The sequence below is a fragment of the Ursus maritimus genome, unplaced genomic scaffold (assembly GCF_017311325.1).
Source record: "Ursus maritimus isolate PB19 unplaced genomic scaffold, ASM1731132v1 scaffold_2, whole genome shotgun sequence".
Classification (NCBI taxonomy): Eukaryota; Metazoa; Chordata; class Mammalia; order Carnivora; family Ursidae; genus Ursus; species Ursus maritimus.
Window position 1 is genome coordinate 35305396 of NW_024424452.1, and position 27944 is coordinate 35333339.

The 27944-nt window shown below is 46.4% G+C and overlaps 1 protein-coding gene across 2 annotated transcripts; it reads right to left on the reverse strand.

Moving 5' to 3' along the window:
• On the reverse strand, positions 1–27944 carry HMOX2 (heme oxygenase 2). Of its 2 annotated transcripts, XM_040635392.1 has the most exons (7): positions 27797–27855; positions 26473–26574; positions 4256–4382; positions 2870–2987; positions 1955–2446; positions 847–973; positions 1–748 (listed from the first exon to the last, which is right to left on the reverse strand). In XM_040635392.1, the coding sequence occupies exons 3-7, from the start codon at positions 4339–4341 to the stop codon at positions 621–623; spliced, it is 951 nt and encodes a 316-aa protein (XP_040491326.1). In that variant the 5' UTR covers positions 4342–4382; positions 26473–26574; positions 27797–27855; the 3' UTR covers positions 1–620. The 2 variants fall into 2 exon arrangements, with proteins under 2 accessions (XP_040491326.1, XP_040491325.1); XM_040635391.1 differs by lacking the exon at positions 26473–26574 and having other exon boundaries at positions 27797–27944.

A 27944-nucleotide genomic window follows, 5' to 3' on the forward strand; every position in this document is an offset into this window, starting at 1 on the left:
GCAGCTGTCAGAGTCCACTTTATTGAGTGCTGTAGCATTTACATAGGTCAAGGGAGGAGATAGGCCACGGCTAAACAAACCCCCATTTTCAGGGTTTCTCCTTGAGAGGGATGAGGATTGGCTGCTCAGGACGGAGCTTTCCAGGCCTCTGAGGCAGGTGCAAGCCACCCTTTCTCCCCAAGGAGAGGCCCCGCTCCCTCCCACAGAGCTACAGCAGCCTGGGCTTGCTGGCTGCTCTGTTCCCATCAGGGGAAAGGTACCCACCTAAATGCCAACACAAGGAAGAATGAAGGGAAGGAGCCTCAGGGTGAGCAGTGTGGATGCCCCAGGAGCAGAGCTGGTTCCAGAGGCCCAGACAGGCCCACTGAGCTGCACTGGCTGCTCCCGGTACCATGGCCTAATGACTGCAGGAATGGTGGGCCTACAGCCAGCTCAGCATCTAGCCCACAGAGAGGACGCTACAGGCAGAGGCTTTAGCGTCTGGCCTTTATTGGTTGCTTGTTTTCTCAAAACCAGCATTTTTAAAAAGTCACCTGAGGTGGTAGTTTAGTCACCGGTGGAGGTGGGGACGGGCCAGTGGTCACTCGGGAGGAGGGCGCCAACGTGGTATGATGGGTCCTTCACATGTAGTACCAGGCCAGGAGGCCGGCAACCAGGGCCACACCAGCAGCCAGAATGAACTGCAGGCTGGGCTTACTCAGCACAGCCAGGGCTGTTCGGAAGGGGCAGCTGCTGCCCTCCAGGGCACCTGTGTGGTGGCACCAACAGGGGACATAGCATCAGTGGGGAACACGGACACAACCCACCCTGGGAGGAGAGGGAGAGTTCAGCACAGGCAAGACCTACCTCTGTCTGGTTTAGCAGCATAGTAGGGGCATTTACGCACATCTCCTTTCCCATCATGCATGGGGAGCGCATCCTCCAGGGTCTCTTTGGCCAACAAGGAGCCAGCCTGGTCCAGTTCATTGAATATCTGCAGGAGCAGGGGATGAACAGCCATCACTGGACTGCATACATTCTGCTTTTGGAGAAAAATCTCTCTCTTCCCCCATGCAGAGGGAGCTAGAACCAGTGAGACTTGCTCAGGACGGTAAACCAGTAAGTCAGCAGCAGGGACAGCCACCGACCTAACACTTCTGCCTGGCAGAGGCTCGGAGACGTGTGACCACACCTGTGCTACCCAGCATCCCACCGCTGCTGTGGTGGCTCTTCCCTGGGCGCTGACCAGACAACACAGCCCACAACTGAAACTACCAGGGCAGAAACAATGAGAGAACAAAAGTGCTGTCCCAGAGCACCCTGTGAGCGCTGGCACTTGGCCATTTTCAGCGGCTAGGTATTTTTAGCGAGAATGACAGAGAAGAACATGGGATAACTGAGGCCCCAGCAGGGCTGACCCATCCTAAGTGGCCCTTGGAGGCTTGCTAATGTCCAACTAATCCAGACTAATCCGATGGGCCTGAACTGGGGCTGGTGCTTCATTCCCCCTGCCGTGGCCACTGTCCCGGTGCTGAGGGCTGGCGTGGGTTCCAGGGACGGAATCAGCCTCCCCAGGCTTGGCCCATCTAAAGGCTACTTGTCAACAGAGTTCTGCTCCTCACTATCCTTGGTTCTCTCTATGAACTTAGCAAGTGGGGTTTTTCAGAGCAACCCTCGCTAAAAAGGAAGAAACCCCCTCAAGACCAGAATCCTATGGTGAGAGGGAGGGAAACAGCTTCATTTTCCCTAAACCCTGCGTGCTAGGGCCTCGCCCTCCCCAAAGCAAAAACACACAGGCTGTTTGTCAAACAAAGCGGAGCCATCGCTGGGCTCATGCCCTCTGTGGCCTATTTGGTCCTTCCACTTGCCCTCTGGCATGCTGCAGGTCATCTGGCCTAATGCACCGATGCCTATTCAGGCAGCTGTGAACTGGTGCCCACACTGGTGCCCCCTCCTGCATAAGCGCCAGCAGTACCTGCATGTTGTACTCAAAGGCCCTGTTGGCCTCCTCCACAATCCTCTCTTTGGTCTTCAGGTTCAGGTCCAAGGCATTCATCCTGGCCCGGTACAACTGCTTGAACTGTTGTGCATTGTCCACGTTCTCAAACAGATAGAACTGGGTCCCTTCTCCCGTGCTGGGGAGTTTCAGGGCCCGCTGGGCCACCTTCTTCAGCACCTGGCCCCCTGAGAGGTCCCCCATGTAGCGAGTGTAGGCATGGGCCACCAGCAGCTCTGGCTCATTCTGCCCCACGTAGTGGATCCGCTCCACGTACTTTTGGGCAGCCTCAGAGCACCGCACCTTCTCCTCCCAGTCCTCACCAAAGAAATACTCCATGTCCTTGATCAGTGCCTCCTTCCGGTGTAGCTCCATGGGGAAGTACAAGGGAGCAAAGGCTGGGTGGTCCTTGTTGCGCTCCATTTCCTCCTCGAGGGCTGAATATGTGAAGTAAAGTGCAGTAGTGGCCAGCTGTTAAGGACAACGGGGGAGACCACGGGAAAGGGCTGTGGGTCTTGACCAGCAAGCATACCTCCTGAGCCCACTGACCCCCGCGTCTGAGGAACTAGAAGGGAAGGCTCCAGCAGCGTGCCCCCATCACCCCAATCTCCAGAAGACCATTTTTATAAAGTGAATTATTTCACCCACTCAAGAAACTTTCATGTTCCTTAAAGGAATGACATAGTGAATTCTTAGGAACAGGGATACTTCTGCTTCCCGCACACCAGCACTATAATCTTCTATTTAAGCTTCACGAAAACCACAATCTGATGTCAAAAGAGGAGAGAGTAGGTAGAGAAAGGCCCAGCTTCCACCTCCAAGCAGCTCCAAGGGGATCTTCCTCACGGGACTAAGACCCCCAACCTGACCCTATCCACGACCAAGGGCACCAACCTTAAACAGCTCCTTCCTGATGTTGCCTTTCAAGAAGTCCTTGACAAACTGGGTGTTTTCTGCCCGATCATGTGCTTCCTTGGTCCCTTCCTTCAAGAGCTCGGAGAGATCGGCCATCCTGTGGAAACGGGGTGTGTGTGTGTGTGTGTGTGTGTGTGTGTGTGTGTGTGTGTGTGTGTGCGCGCATGTACGCAAGTGCATGTGTGAATTAGCCCTTCCCAGTTTCGGGGTGTCCCCCTGCTAAGCTGGAGGCAGAAGCTGCTCACAAACTCCACTCCGGCATCAATGCAGGGTCTTGCCAGGAAGCAGGCAGATGTGAGTCGGCCCCAAGGACTTGGGTGACATGGGAGAGGACTGTGGCCTACTCCTTAACAGTGTCCATGTCCCTATGAACCACCCAAATGAACAATGCTTTGCCTCTGTGGCCACCTAGTGCCTGATGAAACACCTACCTCTAATCCCACTACAATGTCTGCTGGCTTCTCTAGGGAGCAGCTAGCCTTTGGGAACGTGTCTCCAAGAATCCATGCTGCTGTGATGGACTGACTGTGGATGTCCCAAGGCAGCCTTGCTGCCTTCTTCCCTCCTTGGACCCACCGCCTCTTCAGGACTACAAGTGGCTGGGCCCAGGTGTAGGATCAGAATGAGCCGGGCCGAGGCAGTTGGAGCCAGGACCTAGGTCTGTACCACTTAAAATGACACAGGATGGAGTTGAGCTGATAGGTGCCATAGCCAGTACACGGCAAGGCAAAGAACACATGACCCTAAATATGGAGGCACCGGGTAGCAGCTCATGTGGTCCACACAATCCATCCACCAGAGTGACAAAAACTTGGTCCCTTACAGCCCACTCTCTGTTGGCTTCTTTAGATTAGTTCCTATCACCTACATGCTAAGAATTATTTATTATTAGCAATTATTTCAAGATATAAAAAAGCACTTTGTCAGTGACAGGACTACAATGAAATGATAACAACAAGGAAGAACAGGCTCTGGTAACTTGAGGTTTAGCATGAACTGTCCCTGCCCAGTAAGAAAAACCCCTGGAGTCAGAGCTGCTCCCACATTCTAAGGAGTGGAAAACACGGTCAAGGTGTCAGTTTTGCCTGATGACCCTTTTTCAGCAGAGATGACAAAACACTTAGGGTTTTAAGAAGAAAAAAGAATCAGAAATACCATCAAATTTCATTCCTTGGGACTCCTAGCAGTGCCTGACCTGCTTCCTTTGGGAACAAAGGGGAGAATGCTTAGCAGCCCGGGGTGCCGTGTGCTATTCATCTCTGCACTCCCAATCAGGTGTCCCGGGGGGTGGCAGCAGCATGACCCTGACCACACCCTGGCACCCTAAGCCCACAGGACTCCACACAGCCAGCCCCCATCACTCACCTGGTGTGGTTTTCTTTTTTTGGGGCCCCAGAGCTCTTTTTCTCCGACTCATCCACCCCCTCTGAAGTCTCCAGTTCCGCTGACATCGTTGCCAAATGTGATTCCTGTTGCGCTCACTCTTCTGGTCCTGGGGAGACACAAGGAGCTGGTGATGTGGTGCCCATGGCAGTCACTTCCCCCAAACACCTGCTGGTGCTGCTCTCCTGTGAGCCAACATAACAGAAGAGTCCATTTTTATTTCTTTAAAAATAAAGCTCTGCCATTACTGGTACCATTATCTGAATATGGACAAAATTTGAATATGGACAGTGGATTAGGTAATAGCATTGTACTGATATTGAACCTGCTGGTTTTTATAAATTGTATTGTGATTATGTAAGAGAATGTCTTTGTTTTAGGAACTGTATCCCTAAATTTTTTAAAGTAAAGGAGCACACTGTCTGTAAGTTACTGTAAAATGGCTCAGAAAATGTGTGTGCATGCATATACATGTTAGGGAGAGAGAGGGAGGACATACCAAGTGAAAGCAATTGAGGCAAAATGCTGGTGGTGAATTTGGATAAAAGGTACACAAGAGTTCTTTGTACCATTCTTACAACTCTTCTGTATGTTTGAAATTAAAACAAAATTAAAAGTTACCTAAAACACAAAATAACAACATCAGAGATAAAACTTAAAACAGAAACAAAAAAGCAGCGACGGGTACAACGTGGCTCTGAGTCGGGCAGCAAGGGCATCTGGGCTGGCCCACCCCATCTGTCGCCGGCAGGGCAGCCTTGTGCGCAGAGCAGGGCACTAAATGGGAACAGTAAGCCAGACTGTTCAGAGCAGCTATGCAGAGCAGCTCGAAAGGCACTCAGTAAGTGGTATCAGGTACATGGTGTCACCAAGCAAGCGGAGCATCCCCAGCCTACCCCTGATTCTGCCAGGCTGAAGGAAACAATACAAGCCAGCCAGTCAGTTCCCAGAGCTGCTGCCAGGGCCAAGCCTTCGTCAGCCAGGGAAATTGAGTCCCACAAGACAAGCTAACCTCCCACCCCTAGAGGCCTCTACTCTGGCAGTGCAAAGGAGCAACCCATCTGGGGAACTTTCCAGATGAACAGCAGCTCAGTTGCACCAGCTACTAAAGGAACTTACAAAACCAGAGCTACCAAATCAAGCCAAGGAAAGAAGACCCCTTCATTTTCTACCTCAACCAGTATCTACTTATTCAGCATTTTCTACATATTCCACCCAGAAACAGGTGTCAAGGGGGACAAAAAAAGTATAAGCAATGGTCCTTTGAAGGTATAAAGAAGAAAATAAAAACCAAGCTCCATCTCACCCCACAGATATACTCATTGCCAATATGTTGGTATATATCCTGAGTTTTCTCTAGGCATGTAATTACATTTTCTTTATCTTTTCAGATATCATAATACACGGTTTGCTCGGCACGCTCCTTCTGAACCTTCACACCTTTAGATTCAGCATTTATACAGTGGGATTAATGATAGGAAGGATTAAGTGAGAACACGAAAGATAGTGAGGCTTTTAGCACAGTGACTACCACATGGTAAGCACTCACTAAATATTAGGTATGAGTGCATTCATATTTTGATAGAGGCTTAACTGATGTTGTCCTAGAATGCCTAGAAAATAAGGAGCAGAAAGTGAAATGAGCCAGAAAAAGACATGTACGGTATCACTTGTATGTGGAATCTAAAAAAAAGATTTAAGGGGCACCTGGGTGGCTCAGTCGGTTAAGCGTCTGCCTTCGGCTCAGGTCATGATCCCAGGATCCTGGGATCAAGCCCCACTTCGGGCTCCCTGCTCAGCTGGGAGCCTGCTGCTCCCTCTCCTACCACTCTGCCTACCTGTGTTCTGTCAAATATATAAATAAAATCTTTTAAAAAATAATAAATAAATAAAAATTTAAAAATAAAAAAAAAGATTTAAGTCATAGAAACAGAGAGGAGAATGATGGTTGCCAAATGATGAGTAAGGCCTCAGGATTTAATGAACAGCATGGTGACTAGAGTTAATAATACTTTATTGCATAATTGAAATTTGCTGAGAAGTGTAGCTTTTAAGCATTATCACAAAAGAATATGTGAGGTGATGGATGTGGATTCAATTGTGGATTTAAATTCACAATTACAGATCATTACACTGAACACTTCAAATATAGTGTAGTTTTACATGTCAATTATATCTCAATAAAGCTGGAAAAAAAGAAAACCCAGAATATATAGAAAATGGGACCTTCTCTTAACTCCAAATCAGATATACTCTCACCTCCAATAATGCTAATGAACTGTACAGTTCATTAACGTTAAGACCAGAATGCGAAGGTAGGTGGTCATTGCATGGAGAGAAGAGTATTCAGAGAGGCTTCCTGGAGAAGGAAGGGCTTACCCAGGACCCTCAATGACAGACAGCATTTGGGGAAGAGAGGAAGGGCCTCTAGATCAAGGAACAACGTGAACAAAGTAAAATGTGACAGACCACAGAGATGGTGAAGGCTGCCAGCTATGCATCCTGCGTTCTTTTACCAAGGTGCTAAGGTAGACTTTGTCTGCTTCAGAGTAAGCCCCACACCAACTTGTCCATGCTGACCTCCTTTTACAGACTTAAGAAAGACCATCTGAGCTCTACGTCCTTGGGGACCCTGAGAGCCAAGATTTATCCCAGGCCACTCAGCACTCAGGCTGCTGAGAGAGGAGGGTGCTGGATGGGAGCTGTGGGCCACCCAGTGGTGGGGAGAGGGCAGAGTAAAAGGTCCCAGAGCCTTGAGACGTGTGGAGGAGCGTGGCCATGCTGAAGACATACCCCAGGCACCTGAAGACTGCAGCTCCCATGCTGCTTGCATGTGAAACTAAAAGTAGGCAAAGACAAGAATAAGTGCAATCCGGTTGTCTAGGTTACTAGTTAATTATCATGCTGCACAACAGTGATTATATGTATGATTAAATCTGATCATTAATTATTTCGTTTGATAATAACTGCAACACTCTGGGAGGGCACAGTCTTGCTCTGGGAGGGCATAGTCTTGCTGGAGCAACAGGGCCTTTTGCTTCTCTTAAAAATACAAAACGGGGAGGAGCACCTGGGTGGCTCAGTTGGTTAGGTGTCCAACTAACCGACTTGGTTTTGGCTCAGGTCATGATCTCAGCATCCTGCAATCGAGCCCCGAGCCCCGTGTTGGGCTCCATGCTCAGCAGGGAGTCTGCTTAGGTTTCTCTCTCCCTCCGCGCCTCTCCCACTCTCTTGCAAGTACTCTCTAAAATAAATAAATAAATCTTAAAAAAAAAAGGTAGGAAGGGAAAGCCAGTTTCCATGGATGTCTTCTCATCACCACTTTATTTGTGCCAGTCTCCCTATAGGTACACTTTCCTCCTACCTTCTTCAACCCTAGTCCTGCCTGAGAGCCCCTCATCCCCTCCTCTCAGCTTGAAGGAGGCCCAACTCTGGCTCCAGAGGCACGGCCACAGCTGTCTGTTTCACTGGTGGAGTTCCAGAGCCCAGAAAATAACAAGTTCTCAACAAACACTTGCTGAATAAAAAATCCAAAGGACAGGCACCTGGCTGGCTCAGTCAGAAGAGCATGCAACTCTTGATCTCAGGGTCGTAAGTTCGAGCCCCACGCTGGGTGTAGAAATTACTTACATTAATAAAAACTTTTTAAAAAATTCAAAAAGGAAAGAAGGCAGGGAGGCAGTGGTCTTGTGCATACTGCCAACAACATGGCACCTGTGGACAACAAAAAGTAATCTGCTGTTGACTACTTCAATAATTTTCTAAACTCAAAACATGATTTAACAATTTTGTTTTGAAAGAGAAATAGATACTGGCCTACTCCATTTAGAGGCAAGAATACTAAGTTCTTAATGTGAACTAAAAGCAGCATCTGCACAGACAGGAAGAACATTCTGGGGAAGGCTCCATTAGCACATTCAACCCACACAAGCAGGGCCCAGGGAAGGCAGCCTTTGTCCATCCCTATGGCCTGGTCACTGTTCTTCAAGGGAGTGGCTGTGTGGTGCAGCATGCAGAAACCACCTTGCAATGTCAGAAACAGAATTCACTTCATTCTCTGAAAAGCTGCATGTCCAAACTTGGTCTGACTGGCCTCTACACTCGAATCCTTTTTTCTTTGCAGCAACCACTGGAATCCCTAGAAAATCAGAGGCCAAATCATAAATGTAGAACCTTTCTAGACTTCAACCTCTCATTATCAACAGGAAGCTGCCCCATGCCCCATGAAGTCTGCTTAGGTTTCTCGCTCCCCCTTTTGTTGCTGAAAAACAACAACAAAAAAGATTCCACTCTGGGAAATACACTTCAAGAAGTATTAACAGTAATCTGTACCAAAATGATAAGTAGCCACACTATGATGTTAGAAAAGAAGTCACACCACCTAACAATACAGGGTAGGACTGCTCGAATGACAGCAAACCACAGAATCTTGGCACACAGCTGGGACAAGTTGATAGGCTGCATCCACTATGGAAAAGTCTACATACACTTGCTTTACATAAAGGACTCAAAATGCTGACTGCAAGTATGTGCAAAGTATGTAAGTAGGGGCACCTGGGTGGCTCAGTTGGTTAAGCGTCTGCCTTTGGTTCAGGTCATGCATGATCCCAGGGTCCTGGGATCGAGTCCCACATCGGGCTCCCTGCTCAGTGGGGAGCCTGCTTCTCCCTCTGCCTGCAGCTCCCCCTGCTTGCGCTCTCTCTCTGACAAATAAGTAAATAAAATCTTTAAAAAACAAAAGTATAAAAGTAAACGTGGCACCTGGGTGGCTCAGTCGGTTAAGTGTCCAACTCTTGACTTCAGTTCAGGTCATGATCTCAGGGTTGTGAGACTGAACCCCACATGGGGCTCTGTGCTCAGTGGGGAGTTTGCCTACAGATTCTCTCTCTCCCCCTCTCCCTCTTTCCCTCCTCCCGCTGGCACGCATGTGCTCTTTCAATCTCATAAATAAATAAATAAATAAATAAATAAATAAATAAACAAACAAACAAACAAACAAACACAAAAACAAAAAAAACAAAGCACCTAAGTATACTGATGGTAACAGGAAGGCAGTTTGGAAAGGTATAAACACTTGCTATTTGTTTGACTTTTTAGCTAACTGGCTCCTTCTTTTATGTAAAGTGCCTAATTCTCTTGAAAAGGGGGAAAAGGGGAGAGAAGAGAGGGAGAGACAGAGAGAGGAAGTAGACCAAGCAAACCAGCTAAGGTAAGAGCCTGCACTGCACTAACTAGTCTACAGGAAGTCATCTGGGCCTTTACTTTGCTCTTACAAACTTCAGAAAGGTCCATCTGCCCTCTGCGTTCTAATTCCAGAAAACTATGACCGTCGGTTTATAAACTCTACCTCCATAACTCCCGTACTAGCTGTTCACCTGACTGACACAGGTTCTTACTCCCGCACCAGATCTGACAGAAGCAGCAACAACGTCCCATCACCAATGTTCCTTCCACCAAAGGAAGTTCTGTGGACCTGCCCAGCAGATCCAGAACACTTATTTCAAAGACCTTGTTCCTGGTAAACTGCAGGCTCAAGCACTAGGGCTCCTGAAAGAAGATGTGTTCAAAGATATCATATCCTCCTCCATGGACACTCACGTCCTACAAACCTCAGAAAGTCAGTGAGATGCTGCCAGACAGGACTACATTATCATTCATTCCCCATTTGGTGATTCAAAGAGGCACGGGGCACCTGGGTGGTAAGCGTCTGACTCTTGATTTCAGCTCAGGTCATGATCTCAGAGTCTTGAGACCAAACCCTATGCCAGACCTCCTACTTCGTGGGGAGTCTGCTTGCAATTCTTTCTCTCCGTCTCCCTCTACCCTTCCCTGCGCTTGAACTCTCCCTCTCTCTAAAATAAATAAAGCTTGAAAAAACAAACAAAACAAAAAGGCACAATAAAGACTTAATCTATAATAATTCTTTTCCATTTTGATTCTTTTTCTTTGCCCTGGAAAACCACTGAAGAAGGGAGCCGGTTGCTGAGCTCAGCCAGCACTAGAGAGCAAGGTGGGGGAAGGGGTAAGAAAACGCAGGGCAACCAGCTCCCTGAAATCTCTGGAATTGACAGTGACCAGCTACAGATGCGCACAACATGAACTAGTGTTGTTACCCCAATGTGCAGAGGGGGAAACAGCCAAAGGGAAGGAGTAAGCTGCTGCTCAGACTCCTGTACTGGGTCGGCCATAGCTCCCACCCCGCCCAGCTACACAGCTTGTGGCTGGGCACCAGGAGTCCCTGCCTGCTTACCAGAAGGCTGTTCCCAGCTCAGAGTTTACTCCTGTATAGAACTGGCATCCCATTAATAAGAGGTGATTATTCTTCGGCTTTCACAAGTGCTGTCATCGTGTTTCCCTACTCCCTCAGACTCAGATTCTGAGTCCAATGCCATGTTCCAAATCACTTACAGGTCAGTACCCTGGGCAGTCTCCAACTTGAGTTGTAACTGTTGTAGATGCACAAACAGGATGCCTACTGAGAAAGCTGGCTAAATGGGGGTGGGACAAGAAAATAGTGGTTAAATTCTAAAATACTAGGGGCACCTAGCTGGCTCAGTCTTAAGAGCCATGCGGCTCTTGATCTTGGGGTCGTGAGTTTGAACCCCACATTGGGTGTAGAGATTACTAAAAAAATAAATACCAAATAAAATAGTAAAAATTTTAATTGGGGAAAATTTTTTTAATTGGGTATTAGGCCTCTAACTGGTATGTAATCTGGTTTTGTCTTTCTTTAGATCTTCCTCCCTTCCTTCTTCCCTTCCCTCTCTCTCTTTCTTATGGTCTGAATTTTTTAACTAATGACCTGTTTGTGTTTCCCATGCCTCTAAGCTGGCCAAGGCTGTTCTCATCCTGTAGGGCCCAGTTAGGCTGGCTTCTGCATTTACCCAGCTGTGTTGTTTTCTCTGCTGCTCCCCTCCCTGGGCTCCAGAAGGCCCAGGGTCTCCCCTGCAGTCCCTGCCCTCAGCTGCTCTCCTCACATCAGAGTTAGGCACTGGCTCCCTGGCCCCCCTCTGATCCCTCCAAACAGGCCCAGTACCACATCCACTCCCCTGCCCCGGGAGGCTGCTTCTCACCCATGTGCCTATGAAGGCAGGCACTCCACTGGGGGCTCTGGTGACTTTTCTTAGCCAGTACTGGAAGTAATGAGGACCTCTGGTCATTGGTGCAGCTTCCTTCCCACAGCCCACGGTTTTGGGTGGGTGTTTTCCACTCTTTGTGTTCAATAAATACCTTTCACTTGTATACATCTCTGTCTATGATCTCACCTCACCCAGTTATATTGTGACATTCAGGAGGGTCACAGTTCAAAAATAATTTCTTACCTCTCACAGAAACCGTGTGCGTTATGTGCCCCATTAATGTTTTCGGATAAACAGAGAATACAAGAACCCCAGACTGGATTATAGGATCTGTTCCTTCTCTATATGCCCTAAAGGCTTTTCACATTTAAGTGAGAGAATACCTGTTTCCGCTTACCAAAACCATAATCAGGCCAAGTCAATTCTTAATAATGCCACAGTCTCATCAGGCCTCAGCAGATATAAATAGATTGTTTACCTAAAAATTCTTTACTGAATACGTGTCAACATACAAAGAGTAAATTCTAGCATCCTACGTATAAACCCTATATATGATCTGGGAACAAAGAACCCTAGAGCTACTACTAATGGAAGAAACCGGGGGCAGGAAGGTAGATCTCTTCAGAGCCTCCAAATCTCTCTCTATATTTTTCACCTGGAGGAATGAATACTTGCCCAGTGTTCCATACCACAAGACCACTGGGAGGATTAAATAAGATAATGACTGTGAAAACATGTCATAATAGGGGCGCCTGGGTGGCACAGTGGTTAAGCATCTGCCTTTGGCTCAGGGTGTGATCCTGGCGTTGTGGGATCGAGCCCCACATCGGGCTCCTCTGTTATGAGCCTGCTTCTTCCTCTCCCACTCCCCCTGGTTGTGTTCCCTCTCTCTCTGGCTGTCTCCATCTCTGTCAAATAAATAAATAAAATCTTAAAAAAGAAAAGAAAAGAAAAGAAAACCTGTCATAATAAACGTTATATCATACAAATGCTACGGAAGGAATTGAGAATGAACCCAGAACTATTTACTAGCTAGTCTGCCCTAAAAGACACTCCAGCTGAGGTTTTCAAACCTTAGTAGGACACCAGGAAACTCTCAAGAGGGGGAAGAAGCCGTGTTCCTGGATGTGGTGTAGACAAGAATTTGTTCTTGGCACAGTTTACAAACAAGCATTGATAAGGGTAAATCGCACACCAAGGGCCAGTTCTGCACGCCATTCAACGAATGGACATGCAGAAGTGCCATCTGCCTTAGGTAAACAGCTATGTGACTAGCCCTGCTCTGCTCCCAGAACTCAGGGAGGCCAGAATGTAGAGGGGGGCAGGGGAGTGACACCCATGGACTTTACTGGGGCCACTTCTGGACTCCTGCTAACTACTGATTATTGCTATAGACTCAGCTCACCTTTGGGAATGGAAAGGCAGCTAGGCCTTGCACAAAGGGCATGGTCTTTGCAGTTGTAAAGATTTGGGTTTGAGATCTGCACTCTCAATGTTTAGTAGCTGCATGGCTGTAGGTAAGTCATAACTCCTTGAAGGCTAAGTCTCCTCATCCATAAATAGGGTAACTCCCTTTGCCCCACATTTTCAAGTGTGCTGTAAGGACTAAATGAGCTAATGTGCATGTAAGTGTTTCATAAAATGTAAGGCTACCTCAAATGTTGATGATCTCTTACTGAGGAAGTTGCTAAAGAAAATGAGCAGCTAAGGGGTGCCTGGGTGGCTCAGTCAGTTAAGTGTCTGCCTTCGGCTCAGGTCATGATCCCAGGGTCCTGGGATCGAGCCCCACATCAGGCTCTCTGGGGGAGCCTCCTTCTCCCTCTCCCTCTGCCTGCCATTCCCTCTGCTTATGCGCTCAAATAAATAAATAAAATCTTTAAAGAAAAGAAGGGAAGGGAAGAAAAAAAAAAAAGAGCAGCTGAGTGATTATGAAACACTGAGAAAGATGACAAAATCCAGTGAATCAACAGATAATTCCGAGCAGGTCACACCCGAGAAGTTCTGAGTTGGCCCTCATTCTCTGGCAGTGCCAGGAAATGGGAATACCTGTTCTTTCCAAGGAGAGACATGTGACCACTGCAGCTACAAAATCCTCATTGCAGATGCTGGCTAAGCCAGACGCTAGGAGCAGTGGGTGGGTCTGAATCCGCTCTAACCCAATAAGACACCTGATAAGAGAGGCCTCCCAAAACTCTGAGGAAACCACATCACTAGGTCAACAGGTTCTGAGTTTATACAAGGAATGGCCTGAAGTCTCCTCTCAACTCTGGTGCTGCCACTCCTCAGGAAATCTTACACACAACCTTCATCCCTTTCATTTTAATCACTGGGTGAATTCAATCCCACAGTTCATTGACTGGATGACTAGATCACTCCCGATAAAGAGCGAGTTTCAGACAAGGAATCCTGGAAAAGTAGAGACTCCAGGGACACAAAACTCTTGCATCAGATTTACTAAGCACACATTTGCACATCTGGACAATAAGCAACCTGAATGCAAAACAACCACTAACTAGTCCAAAGGCACTAGCCTCTTAGTAACCTCAAAAACTGACTGCTTAGGGAGTCCAAGATTTCTCTGGCAGGCTTTCTTTTTACTGGAGACAGGGGTGTGCTCATCTCTAGCATGTTAAAATACAATTGAGCAAACATTCAAAGCAGCCATCAGGGATGAAACCTGAAGCACTGACAAGAGCTCAGAGTAGGGGCCAGGAGTCTACTGTTGCTGCTGCCAAAGAGAAGTCCTGGTAAAAAGACTACCTACTATGAATGAAATAAATCTAAGACTCTCCTGTTTCCTGGGAATCACCCCACCTCATATGGCAGGACCAGGTCTTAGGGCTCAGAAGACTAAGACTCTTTCCCATGAGAAGCACCTGGGATGGGGGTTGAAGCCTGACTGAATTCTAAAATGGATAGGACCACATTTTATAAGAATAAAGCCTAGGCATCAGATATCTCACAAGGGCTGGTTCTAACAGAGGAAATGCTGACATGACCATGGGTCACCCCTAGGGACCGTCAAGTGAAAATTATTCCAACTTCGGGACAATCTTGAAAACATGTCCTGTGGCTTAAGCAGAATCGTCATTACTCCCTTTCGCTCAGGTGTAACAGTTGTCACATGCGGCTTCAGCTTCTCTCATAGATATGACGACCATGAACAGCCTTTGGGGGTGGAGGGAGAGTGGCTGATTAGGATGCTTCTGCTGAATCTTCATTTTGGAAAATGAAGTGCTATTGGCTCCTAGGTGCTTTTCTCTCTACAAAGAGACGTAGCAGAGGCTCAGCACCACCCCTGCAAGAACAGAAGGTCCTGGAGTTCACCCTGGGAGGATGGTACAGAGGAAGAGAGCCAGACTGAGGTCTAACAGACCTGAGCACGCCAGGCTAAGTCACGTTCAAGCAGGGTCCCACTGACTGGGGAGAAATGAAGATTGAGAGATTTAAGTAATATGGCCAAGGTCACTTTGAAAGTTAATAATGGAGTTGGGACCAAACCTGAGTCCTTCCTGAATTCAAGCTCATTCCTCCTGTGTCCCAGCTAATGTGCATGTGAAATTAGTATGATGTCACCACAGAGTACTAGCAAAATGAAAAATGAAGCTACGCTACACTGCATTTATGTGTGCAGCAGAGGGGTTTTCTAAATCACTGTGTGCCATTTGTTTTTTTTTGTACGAAAAGGTAGCTCAATCCTATGATTTCTGAGAAGTAAATGCTCAGGCTCCCATTTGAAGCTTTAGAAGCTGGGGCTGCCCATCCCACAACACTCACCTTTACTAGCTCAGATTACACGGCAACCGGCAACCGGGGAAGATTGTTCCCTGGCGAGCCCTGCTTTTGTTGACTAGCAGGGCAGGCCAAGGCTGGAGACAGCTTGTCCCAGAGGGGAGGACAGCACCTCTACCACTCAATGCATAAAGGCAAGCAGCCAGACCTGCCAGGCCTTGGTGGACAATGAAGCCAGAGACTCACGGCATCCTTGCACCAAGGAGAGGTCACAATAGGATCTGCACATCTCTATAGCACCTATCACCATAGTAACTACAGAAAAATAGAAGATCTGGTTTCAAGAATTTAAAAGCATGTTCTCCATGTGCTGAGTGTTTAAAATCTATTCAGTCCTGGCGCGCCTGGGTGGCTCAGCTGGTTAAGCATTCAACTCCTGGTTTCAGCTCAGGTTGTGATCTCATGGGTCCTGGGATAGAGCCCCGCGTTGAGCTCCGCCCTCAACGGGGAGTCTGCTTGGAGATTCTCTCCCTCTGCCCCTCCCCCGCCTCATAAATAAATAAATCTTTAAAAAAAATCTATTCAGTCCCATCTTTGTCTACTAAAAATATATGACTACATGGGAACAGTAGTGCAATGGATAGGAAGTATGTCAACATAAACTTCATGTAAGATTAGGAACTCCACGGGCCAAGGTATTGGTCAATCTTACAAGGTAGTTCCTGTATCTCACACTGGACCTGTAAGGGATCTTAACATGTTCCCACAGGCCTACAGATTAGGTATTATTCCCAGGCTTTTTCACAATGACTGCCTAGATTCTGACAGCAGGGGGAAGCAATGCGTGAGTGGAGTGGGGGTAAGGAAACAAGCCCAGACTCAGAATTGGTAACTCCAAGAGGCTGGCTCCATCCTACACAAGCTTCGTCTATGGCAGCAAGGGACCAGCAACAGCAGCTATTGGGACTTTCTCAGAGTAAGGAGTTCAGCTTTCCCAGTGAGGCCTACCTCCACTGGTAGAGGGGTCAGTGGCACAGAGCAGTCTAATAGCAAGCACATGCATACAAGTCCTTTCTGCACAGCACAGGGCTGATATGCTGATGTGGCACAGGAGAAGGCGAGGCAATAGCTGCACTGCATGATCTCTAGAGATGACCTATGGCAGGCACCCAACAAATGTGACTTGAACTGAGCTCAGCCAAGAAAGAATCTACCAGCCACACAGGCCAAAAGGAAGAGCAGGGAAGTAGTTAAGGCCCAGGCTCTAGTCAGGCACAACTGAGAACAAAGCCTGGTTCTGTCACACACCAGCTGGGTGGCCTTGGACCGGCTACTTAACTTCTCAGAGTCTCAATTTCTTCACCTGTAAGGATAGTAGTAACAACTCTGCAAGGTAGATAAGAGAATTTAATAAGATAGATTACTTGTAGAACTGCAACAAGTTGTATAACGTTAACAAACTGAAGAAAGTGTCCCTTAAAGTTGAAAGTTAACGAATGTTCTCATATACTTTTACTATGATTATTATTATTTTTAGATTTTATTTATTTTGTCAGAGAGAGAGCAAGCAAGCGCACAAGCAGGGGGAGTGGCAGGCAGGGGGAGTGGCAGGCAGAGGGAGAAGCAGGCTCCAGGGAGCTCAATGTGGGCTTGATCCCAGGACACCTGAGTAGAAGGCAGACGCTTAACTGACAGAGCCTCCCAGGCAACCCCCCATATGCTTCTAGACAAGAAATGGAAATACCCCTGTCTCAGTGAAAACCCTTATAGACAACATCAAATCTGTACTGGGGTCACACACTTTGAGTTGAAGGCTCATTGTGAAGAACCTCTGTTTTCATTCTGATAACACTAAATACCAAGAAAAGGAAGAGAAAAATCTTGTAATTTCTAGCAAAATAAATTTTGCAAAGGATCTAAAGAAGATGATCACCTAAGTTCAAACTCTTTCAGGGACACTCTGGACATGAGTTAGATGAAAGTCCCCTTCATGCTATGGAGGGTCAGGATGGAGGACAGGGCATGTTGTTTTCTTTCTTTACAATAGCTCATCACTATAAATAAAGGTTTAGGTAGCTGAAAAATTTACTTGCCTCTGTGATAAATCTGATTTGTACTTGTATCTCATGACATTCAATCCCCCACCCCAATGGCTGTCAGCTGGGGACCATCTTGACACACATCCACCCCCACAGGTTATCTGGCAATGTCTGGAGACATGTTTGGTTGTCACAACTGGGGGGTGACCATTCGACTGGTATCTAGTGGGTAGAGGCCAGGGATGATGCTCAACACCCTGCAATGCACAGAAAGCACAAACACAACAAGCGTGCGTGCGTGCACTCACACACCCACCACCACCACAAACCATTATCCAGCCCAAAATGTCAATAGCATCAAGGTTGAGAAACCCTGCTTGAATCTCAGAAGCAGCACTCAGATCATTCAAGAAAGGATATGCATCTAATACTCTTCTTATCCCTTCATCAGCTTACAGAGAAAAGATGAGATTTTGGCACTATGCTTTACACTGTCTGTCACACCTTTATCAAATATCCTTTACAGAGATGTCTGGGGAAACTGAATTTCCACCAGAAAACAGAAGAGGCTGTTACTCGATGGGGCAACTAGGCACTGTCCACAGATAACAATGAAAGGGGTCACAGTACCTTCCTGGGAATAGGACTGATTTGTATTTGGATCACTAGGAGACAAAACCCTTAAAGCTTCATGCTCAGTAACGAAACCAGGTACAGGTGAAGCCCCTTACAGTACTGACTTCTTTGTGGAATGGAACAAAATACTGGAAGAAATCTAATAATCGTTTATAGTCTGGTGCGTGACTGACAAGCAGGCTAAGAATCAGGAGAACTAAGTTCTATTACCAGGACCGCACTGGCTAGCTATATTATAGGACTTTCCGAGAATTCCAACATCCTCATTTATAAAAGGAGAGGCAGGCGCCTGGGTGGCTCAGTCGGTTAAACAGGTTAAACATCTGCCTTCAGCTCAGGTCATGATCCTGGGGTCCTGGGATCGAGCTCCACATGGAACTCCCTGCTCACTGGGGAGCGTGCTTCTCCCTCTCCTTCTGCCCCTCCCCTCTGTCCGTGCTCTCAAATAAATACAATTTAAAAATAAATAAAAAGAGAGGCATTCCTTAGTAAGCTGCAGGGAGAATGGTATTTAACATGAGGAAGAGCAGGAAAAACTGTGGGTTTCCCCCAACTGTTTCAGCCAGAGCAGCTCCCCTATTCCTTGCTACTTACTCTTCCTTCAAAAATGGGGTTGTGCTACTTCTAAAAATAATGTATAGAACACAATGAGCTTGATGATCTTGGAGGCCTGATATGATATTAAGAGTTATCTAAGCAAGCCTTTTATGATCTATTATAGCACCTGTATCCCATTACAGTATTTAGGTATTTACATTCCAGATTATTGCTCATTTGTCTTTTTCTCCTACTGCCCAATGCAGGGCACCCAATCAGGGTTTGCTGAGTCAATGAATGATTTCCAGAATTTGAGGTATTCTCAAAATTAAGGTATTCTCAAAAAGCAGTTAAAAATGAATCCCAGAGAGGCACCTGGCTGGCTCAGTTGGTAGAGCATGTGACTCTTGATCTCAGGTGATGGGGGTGAGGGATGAGACTGGCCATGTCGGAGAACCAAGCCTGTGATGCTTTGTGCTTGACTAACAGTTTCATATTTGAAGGAGAAATCTTGCATTGCATTGGTTTTAAACTGGCTTTCTTACGTGCCACATATAGAGCTACTGAGAAACACACCTTTTAGATTTTGTTTTAAGGACTGTGAAAGCCTGATTTGAAGCAGAACACTGCCTTATGGCATCCTCCCCCTCCCCCGCCCCACCCCTTTCTTTTTAAAGAAATGGATTGGCAAAATTTTAACAGTCAAGGTAACAAACGCTTGCCAGCACTCCTCCACCCCACGCAAACACAAACCACTCGACACTTCCTCATGTCTACCACTATAAAAACCTTTACTCCTCCAGCTGGCTTTAGAGAGAAGGGATACACAGCAGCATTTTCATGTTTGATACTCTAGGGAAGGGGTCAACCCAAAGAAGGCAAATACAGCTGCAGAACCTCCTAACAAGCCCACATCCTGGCTCTGAGCACATTTTGGAGGAAATACATCAAGGAATAACGTTACCATTATTGCGAAGGGAAAAAGCAAAAATCCTACAGTGATCACAAGTTATTGAAAGAAAACAGAGAAACAATAGTTTGCTACTGGAAAACTGAATTAACTTCCTTTTCCATGAGGCAGCCCCCACAAACTAAATGAATTAAAGATACACGAAGTGGGTGCCTATAATCCCCAAAAGTTCCCAAGAACTGGTCAAACATCATTGTCTCTATTAATCATTATCAAGAAAAAATTCAAATAGCCCAGAACATCTACTGTTGCCTAAGGACATGATTAGGCAATAATGAACAACTTTAGGGAAAAAGAAGGTACACAAGATGGGGAGGGCAAATATTCAACAGCTTATAGGCCAAGAAAGGCAGGGGACCGTGTGCTCCAGGACTCTGTGAAGTATCTCAACCCTTTTTTTAAAAAAAAAAAAAAGATTTTATTTTTATTCATTTGAGAGAGAGAGAGAGAGAGAGAGAGAGAGCGCGCGCACGCACATGAGCAGGAAAGAGGGGCAGAGAGGGAGGGACGGAGAGAATCCCAAGCTGACTCTGCACTGAGTGCAGAGCTGCATGCAGGGCTCAGGCCCACAACCCTGAGACCATGACCAGAGCTGAAACCAAGAGTCAGACGCTCAACCAACTGAGCCACCCTGGTGTCCCTCAACCCTTTTCCTAAACCAAACCTTACACAAAAGGCCAATACATAAAGCAAACACAGTGAGTGGAGCATCCACAGTTAAAGTGGTGGCAGGGGGCACATGGTTAGCTCAGTCAGTAGAGCATAGTGACTCTTGATTCTCAGGGTCTTGAGTTCAAGACCCACAGTGGGTGTAAAGCTTAATTTAAAAAATAAATAGAAAACAAAGTCAGGCCAGGTACTCAAGAGCTCAGCTCCTCCAGCATCCTTAGGAACTCTGAGCTCAGCCTAGTTTGCTAGCTGCGGTCTAGGGAAGTTAGGTCATTTGCTTTGAAACAGATGGCTTCCATTTCCTGCTGCATCTGCTAAGTGACGGTGGTTCTAGGACAGTCTCTTAGGCTAGTGTGTCCAAGCAACAGAAAGAAACTGGTCCTGGATTAGCCACTGTTCCTGGACCTGCCCAGGGCTTTCTGGCTGCTGCTCCAGGGCTCCCTATACTCTTTCATACCTTGTTTCCAATAGTCCAGCCGCTTCTTGAAGACATTCCAAAAAGCCTGTGGTTTCTGTGTCTTCAATTCACCCCAGCCCCAACACTTTTACTTAGCTGTAATTCTGTATCCACTATACTTAATTTTAAGGTCCCTGAAGGCAGACCTGGAGCTTCAACCACACTAGTAAGGGAGGTTGCGTTAGCTGCCCTGTTCCTGGAAACCAGATTAGACCATGACTTTTGTGGGAACGCACTGTCCTTTGCATAAGCACTCATGCATGTCCCATGACAGCCGTTAGGTGAAAGGCTGTTTGTTTACAAAGGAATTCTATGGTTTCTGTCTCTAATCTTCCATCCAAATACTTTGTCATCTGAAGACAGAAACTGAGAGACCTGTACTTCTGAAGATGGGTAGGAAGGGTATTTGCCAGAAGAGAATAAACATTAACCTTTTTTTGGTTGCAAATCCTTTGGAGAATCAGATGATAGCTGTAGACTCTCTCCAGGACAACTACATATAAAAAATGTTGCCAATGACATTCCAGAGCAACCACAGGCCCCTAAAGTCTACCCACAGACCCAGAATTCAGGTTAAGAATCCCCATTCCAGCAGAGTCTCTCTCTGAGAGACATTCTCATTGTAATATGTTTTCAGTGAGACCCTGAATACCGATTAAAGAAGGCCTCCCCCTTTCTTTGGCTGCCTTCTTTTCTCTTACTATTCACCTAACCCCAAGGGGTTCAGTTCAAGTTCTTCAGTCTTTTCTGTTTCTCAGCTCTTCACTTTCCTGACCTCCCAGAATACTGTGTCGGAACGACAATCATAAACCTTACAAAGCAATTTTACTCTTTCAAGTTTCCCCAAGGTTACAGCCAACTCCATATGAACAAGGACTATGCTGGGTTTGTTGTTGTTTTGCATGCCCCCTCAGTGCCAATACTCTGCACACCAAGAGGCAATACATACTACCCAACCGGCAGAGAGCACTGCTACTTTGCCCTTCTACCTTTAGGCATTTGCACTTAAACGTTAACTTTAACTGGACAATATGCCCTAAATAAGCCAAATGCAAAGGCAAGAAAGAATAACCTACGGCAGCTAGTCACTCCACTTTTCTCCTTTTGGGTCCCCTAGTATGATTTTGCAAACACCAAGAGCAAGACAAATATGACACTTAATACACACACTTGGAAATTCTGCTGAAGCTGTCAAAAAAAAAAAAGTGTCTGTGGTACAGGAATGGAGTCTTCTCGAAGTTATTTTCTGGGGATACCTGGATGGCTCAGTCACTGGAGCATACAACCCTTGGTCTCAGGGTTGTAAGTCCATTTTTTTTCCCTAAAGAATTTATTAAGAAAGAGCGTGTGCACACAAGCAGGGGGAGCGGCAGGCAGAGCAGGCAGAGGGAGAAGCAGGCTCCCCTCTGTGCAAGGAGCCGGCCGCTGGACTCGATCCCAGGACCCCAGGATCATAACCTGAACTGAAGGCAAGACGCTTAACCGACAGCTACCCAGGCATCCCTCGGGGTTGTAAGTTTCAGCTCCCCGTTGGGTGTCGAAATTACTTAAAAAATTAAAAAATCTAAAAAAACTAAAAAGTTATTTTCTAATTAGTGGGATACCTGCTATTACTAAACAAAGAGAAAGCCTGACTCTCCCCTGCCTTTCTGTAGAAAACCAAGGGAGTGAAGGTCAACACTTCACTACATCTGCCTTCAAACACTACGTAGACTCCTTTCCCAAACCACACACAGTTTTGCTCACTAATTCTTTCCCTTCACCTGCCTGCCGTCCTCCAGATTGCCCTGGAAATAATTCCACGCGACAACAGTTCCTCTGCAGCAGTGTGTAATGGTCTTGCCAGAGAGAAGAGCAGATCCAGTAACTAAGGAAGAAGATGGCTACACTCGGGCACGTGACATGCCACAGCATCATCAACAAGCATTTATAATGCTCATGGGCTCTATGACTACAAAGAGGCTTAAGACCCTGCTTTGGACTTTAAGCACCTTTCAATCAAGACAGAGATAGAAAAATAAAAAAGATAAACAACACAACAAGGTGTACCACAGTATAAATATTAATTGTACAGTACAGGCAACAGTGCTAAAGATTGAGCCTTATGTTTCACATTTTCCAGGACAGTTCTAATTCAAATCAAATATCCTGTCCCACCAATTCCTTTAGTACACCTGTATGCTCAGACTATGGGTCTCGGTGTTTGGCATAAAACATGACCATCATAGCAACTGATGAGGAAGGCCAATCAACTAGATTAGCTAAAAGCATGATGGCAGATTGTTTAAATCACTCTAGTGCCTTCCCACAGCCCTCAGGTAATTGTGGTGTTGAACACAAAACAAAACAGTGAAACCTGAGTTTTCTGAGACTAAGTGAGCTCATCAGGAGAAAGGCAGGAAGCTGGGAGTATTCAGAAAAAGTCAGAAAGGCAGGGTGCAAGACAACTATCTCAGTTATGCCATTCTTCTTCAAAGCCCTTTTAAAGTTACTGAGAACTATGGTAATAATTAGGCCTACGATGTTCCTGGGAAAGAAACAAATCCATTTGTGTGGCAAAAATTAATTTTTCCCCCTAAGCAGAGAGAAGAGACCATCTACTTGCTTGGCCTCTGGAGTACAAGCTGACAGAAGTCATTGCCCTGCAACAATTACCCCTTTCTTTCCTCTTCTGCTGTCCACTACCTCATGTACCCTACTCACTCACTTCTCTACCCTCTTGCCAGTCCACTTCCACTTTGGTCCAGCCTGTACTTTAGACAGGGGGCCCTAAACAAGAATCACACGGGAAATCTTAAAAACACAGATTCCCTGGCCCAATCCCAAACTTACCCAAATAGAAAAGTTTGAAAACCCCTGTCTTAGATCACCATTCAAGGCACTAAAGGTATTTTAAGGTGCTAACCTTAACCTCATTAAGGATTAACCCCATTTTTCAGATACAGAAACTGCAGCTCAAAGGGCTTACATGTTTTTCTTACGGTCAAAAATATACCATCACAATTTCCTTTTTTGGGAGAAACAAACCATTTATTTTTCACTCTAATATTTTATAATATTTTATATTTTATAATATTTTATATTTTATAATATTTTATATTATTTTGTTTTATATTTTATAAATGAGTATGTATTTAGATACATACAAAGACAAGTAAAACAAAACTTCCTACTGTTGAACAGCTGTGAGTGAAAAAAAAAGGTTACAAATTGACTAAGCTTAATCTTGTACTTAACAATTCAATCACTTATTTTAAGTAAACTATGCCCAACATGGGCCTGGAACTCATGACCGACCCCCCAAGATCAAGAGTTGCATGCTCTACCAACTGACCCAAACAGGCGCTTCAACAATTAAATCACTTTGGGGGCACCTGGGTAGCACAGTCGTTAGGCGTCTGCCTTTGGCTAAGGGCGTGATCCCGGCGTTCCGGGATCAAGTCCCATATCGGGTTCCTCCCCTGGGAGCCTGCTTCTTCCTCTCCCACTCCCCCTGCTTGTGTTCCCTCTCTCGCTGGCTGTCTATCTCTGTCAAATAAATAAATTTTAAAAATCTTAAAAAAAAATTAAATCACTTTGAATTACAAACAAAAAGTCAGTCTATCTGAAGACTTTCACTGAGTGAGATATTCAAGCACACATTTGAAGAAAGAACCATCCTCAGCATCCCTCAACACTGAACAGCAAGAATACACGCACTGACGTAATCCCTATTCCATAAATGGACTCGTCAGCCCTTGGATTACTATTACAGTATTTGCTTAAAGAAATCTATCACACAGAGAAATGAATGTTTGCTAAAAGACTTTAAAAATTACATCAAAGCAATAGAAAAATTGTTCACATAAGAGCCTTATGAATTTAATTGCTGTTTTGAAATGCCTAGTTAAGAGTTCAGAATACTGCCTTGTGAGGTCTGAATATAAATGTGCTGATATGACGACCCAGAAAGACTTCCTGGCTCCATTTCAGTCCACCATGACCGCAATTTAGATATAGTTCTTTGATGGGCTGTTTGTAAATGGATTCCTTTTACAATAGCTATACATCTTTAAATTATCTGTAGTGAGCTCCAATAATCAGTGTTATTCTTAAATGGAAAGACAATGGTCATTCAGAAAAGATTTCTTGAAATATATATATACGTAACTGCATATTCATAAGTATATGTAACGTTGCTAAACAAGACCATCAGTTACGGGCTGCTGTGTCAAATTTATTAGAATTTAAAAACGAGGGGCGCCTGGGTAGCGCAGTCGTTAAAGCGTCTGCCTTCCGCTCAGGGCGTGATCCCGGTGTTCCGGGATCGAGTCCCACATCGGGCTCCTCTGCTGGGAGCCTGCTTCTTCCTCTCTCACTCGCCTGCTCTGTACCCTCTCTCGCTGGCTGTCTCTCTGTCACATAAATAAATAAAAAAATCTTAAAAAAAAAAAAAAAAAGAATTTAAAAACAAAATTTCTGAGGGGCGCAGCTGCCTTCAGTAGTTGGCTTTAAAATGTGTAATAAAACGGGAGATAATATCTTCTGGTAAATAAACGGAGTCAATGTAGAGAAGTAAACCATACAGTGAACAATATTACAGATAACCTGAGTGGTCACCAGAGTAAAATATCTTCCAGTATTTAAAAAAAAGTAAAAACCTCGGTATAAACAGTTACAGTAACTGTTCCAATTAAAGATTCCCCCCCTTGGGGCGCCTGGATAGCTCAGATGGTTAAGCATCTGCCTTCTACTCGGGTCATGATCTCCGGGTCCTTGGATGGAGCCCCATCAGGCTCTCTGCTCGGCAGGGAGCCAGCTTCTCCCTCTCCTTCTGTTGTCCCCCTTTCTTGTGCTCTCGCTGTCAGATAAATAAATAAAATCTTAAAAAAAAAAAAAAAAAAAGATTCTCCCTCCTACTTTTCTCTGTCCTTCGTTGTCCCTCCCTCCCAAGAATTAATGCAAAATAATCCTCCCCAAGAATTAACTGCAAAAATATCCTGAGAAATCATTCAAATTACAAGAGTTTTCATCTTATGTTTGTGCACAAACCTAACAGATATAATAAATTTAGTTAAAAAGCACATAACCCTCATTGTGTTGAACACAAAAGATGTAATCCAGAACTCTAAATTCTCTCACTGATTACTGTAAGAAAAAAAGATTATATTAAACGTCTACTTATAACTTTTCAGTTAACTGTGGCCAAGAACACACCAGGAGGTAACTTAAAGTTCAAATTTTTCATCTTTTTTTTCCCCCAAGGAGCTAACGAGCTGAATTCTCAACTTTACAATAAATGCACAATTCCAATTTTTTAAAAAGATTTTAAGGTCCCTGGGTGGCTCAGTCAGTTAAGAGTCTGCCTTCGGCTCGGGTCATGATCCCAGGGTCCTGGGATTGAGCCCCTACATCGGGTTCCCTGCGCAGAGGGGAGTCCCTCTCCTGCTGCTGCTCCCCCTCCTTATGCTCTCACTTGTGCTCTATCTCAAATAAATAAAATCTTAAAAAAAAAAAAAAAAAGACTTTATTTGAGAGAGTGTGGGGGGAGGGGAAGAGGGAGAAGAAGACCGGGCTGAGCAGGGAGCTGGACATGAGGCTCTATCCCAGGACCCCGGGATCATGACCTGAACTGAAGGTAGACACTTAACCAACTGAGCCATCCAGCTAACCCCACAAATCCAATTTTCAAAATATCTTTCTCCTGAAGGAGTGATATTCTACTTTTTGATGCAATACTGATGCAGAGTTCAACTGCCCTATGAAGAGAGTCAGCTATTAAAAGAAAACCAAAAAAAAATCAAGGTACCTCAAAGGCCCCAGCTGTCCAATTTTGCATTTCACCAAACTCAGTAAGGGGTGAGCTAAAGGCAATGAATACTTTCTGTAACTCATTTTCTCATTTGGCATTGTCATTTCTAGAGTAGCTCTTACTCCTGACTCTGGTGACTCACAGCATCTCAACTTATTGGCCCAAGCAAAAGAAAGAAGCAAATCAAATCAGACAATAAGAGAACCATAAATTTTCCTCCTCACATCCCCAGTTAGATGGGGTTACTCAGTGAGTCTTTCCAAGGCCCCCCTAACTCCCACACTCTCACCAGTGTTTTGGCTTAGGTCCTGTATTTAAAAGTTTTTTCCAGTTCCACCAAGTAAACTTGTAAATGCCCAAGTGAGCTGTGAGCTTCTGGTAAGCTTGTAACCTTGGAAAAAAAGAAAAGAAAAACCTAAAGAATAAAACACATATTACTAATGTGTATCCTTAACCCACTCCTTGCAAAAAGAAAAACTAAAATTGTTAAATATGAGAGTTAAAATTTTAATCAGAACACACTAGCTAACGTCATACCAGAAATTCAAATACACAAAACCAGTAAGCTTCTGTTTCCTTCTACTTGGAAGACAGTTTACCGGGAAAGGGATGAGAGTTAAACGACATAATCCATTTCCAGTCTCTACCACACCATTTAGGAAAGATCATCGGATCTATAGGCAGATGACTAGGATCAAAATCGTGGCTTCTTCTCTGTTGTGGGATGCAGGTGAAGTCACTTAACTCATCATTAATTCCATTTTATAAGTGGAAAAACCTATCAATTCCCAGGCTTTTGGAAGGGGCTGACACTGTAGAGTGCAGACCATTATACGGTGGTGGTGTTTTTCCCCCCCCAATCACCTGCCGCCTTGTCTGGTTCATGAATATGAACTGCCACAGGCCACAACAAGCGGTTCATCAGAATCCACCTCAATAGCATGACACAGGCAGGCCTTGTGCAAAGACTGTGCAAGGCACTCCTGGCAACCACGGGCAATTAATACACCTACAGCAGCGCGCCAACGAAGTGACTGGTAAACTCCCCGCCCGGACTAACCGGCCGCCCCGGGCGTCGGTCCCTCCCGACCGGTCTGCGCCCCGGCGGCCGCGGGTCACTCATGAAGTCATGACAGTGACTCAAAGCGCCCTTCCGACTGAGGTGAGTCAGGAGGAAGCGCAGAGCCAGCACCAGCCGCCACGCGGGGCTCGGACCTCGGACGCCCGGGGACACCCGGCAGGCTCACGGCGGTCGGAGGCTGCAACCCCCTCCGGGAACGCCAGGATGGCACGCGGCGCCCCCGGGGTCACCTCGCCCCGCGCACTCGTGACGCCGCAAGGGGCTGGGCCCAATGGGGCCCAACGCGGACCGGCCGCTCGCGCCTGGCCCGTCCGCCCAGGCGGCGCGTAGAAAGTGGGGACCCTCCGCCGCTCGGCCCCCTCGCCGCTCGGCCCGTTTCCGACAGCCCCCTGCCCCGGCCCGCCGGGTCTTCCTCAGGCCGGCGCTGGGGCCGCAGCGTCAGCCGCCGGCCTGGTCCAGCTCCCGAAGGCCCGAGCCGGCGGGAGTCGCCGAGAAGCCCAGAGGAGGGCCGCGGAAGGCGCGAGCCACTCACCGGCCTCGGGTCCGCTCGGCCGTCTGTCCGTCGCCGCGTCCGCGAGTCCGTCAGCAACTCCCTGAAGTGCCGCGGCCGCCGCAGCGGAGCGGACGGCGCGGGGGCGGCCCGACGTGCGCACGCAGCGGGGGGCGGGACCTGCGGAGAA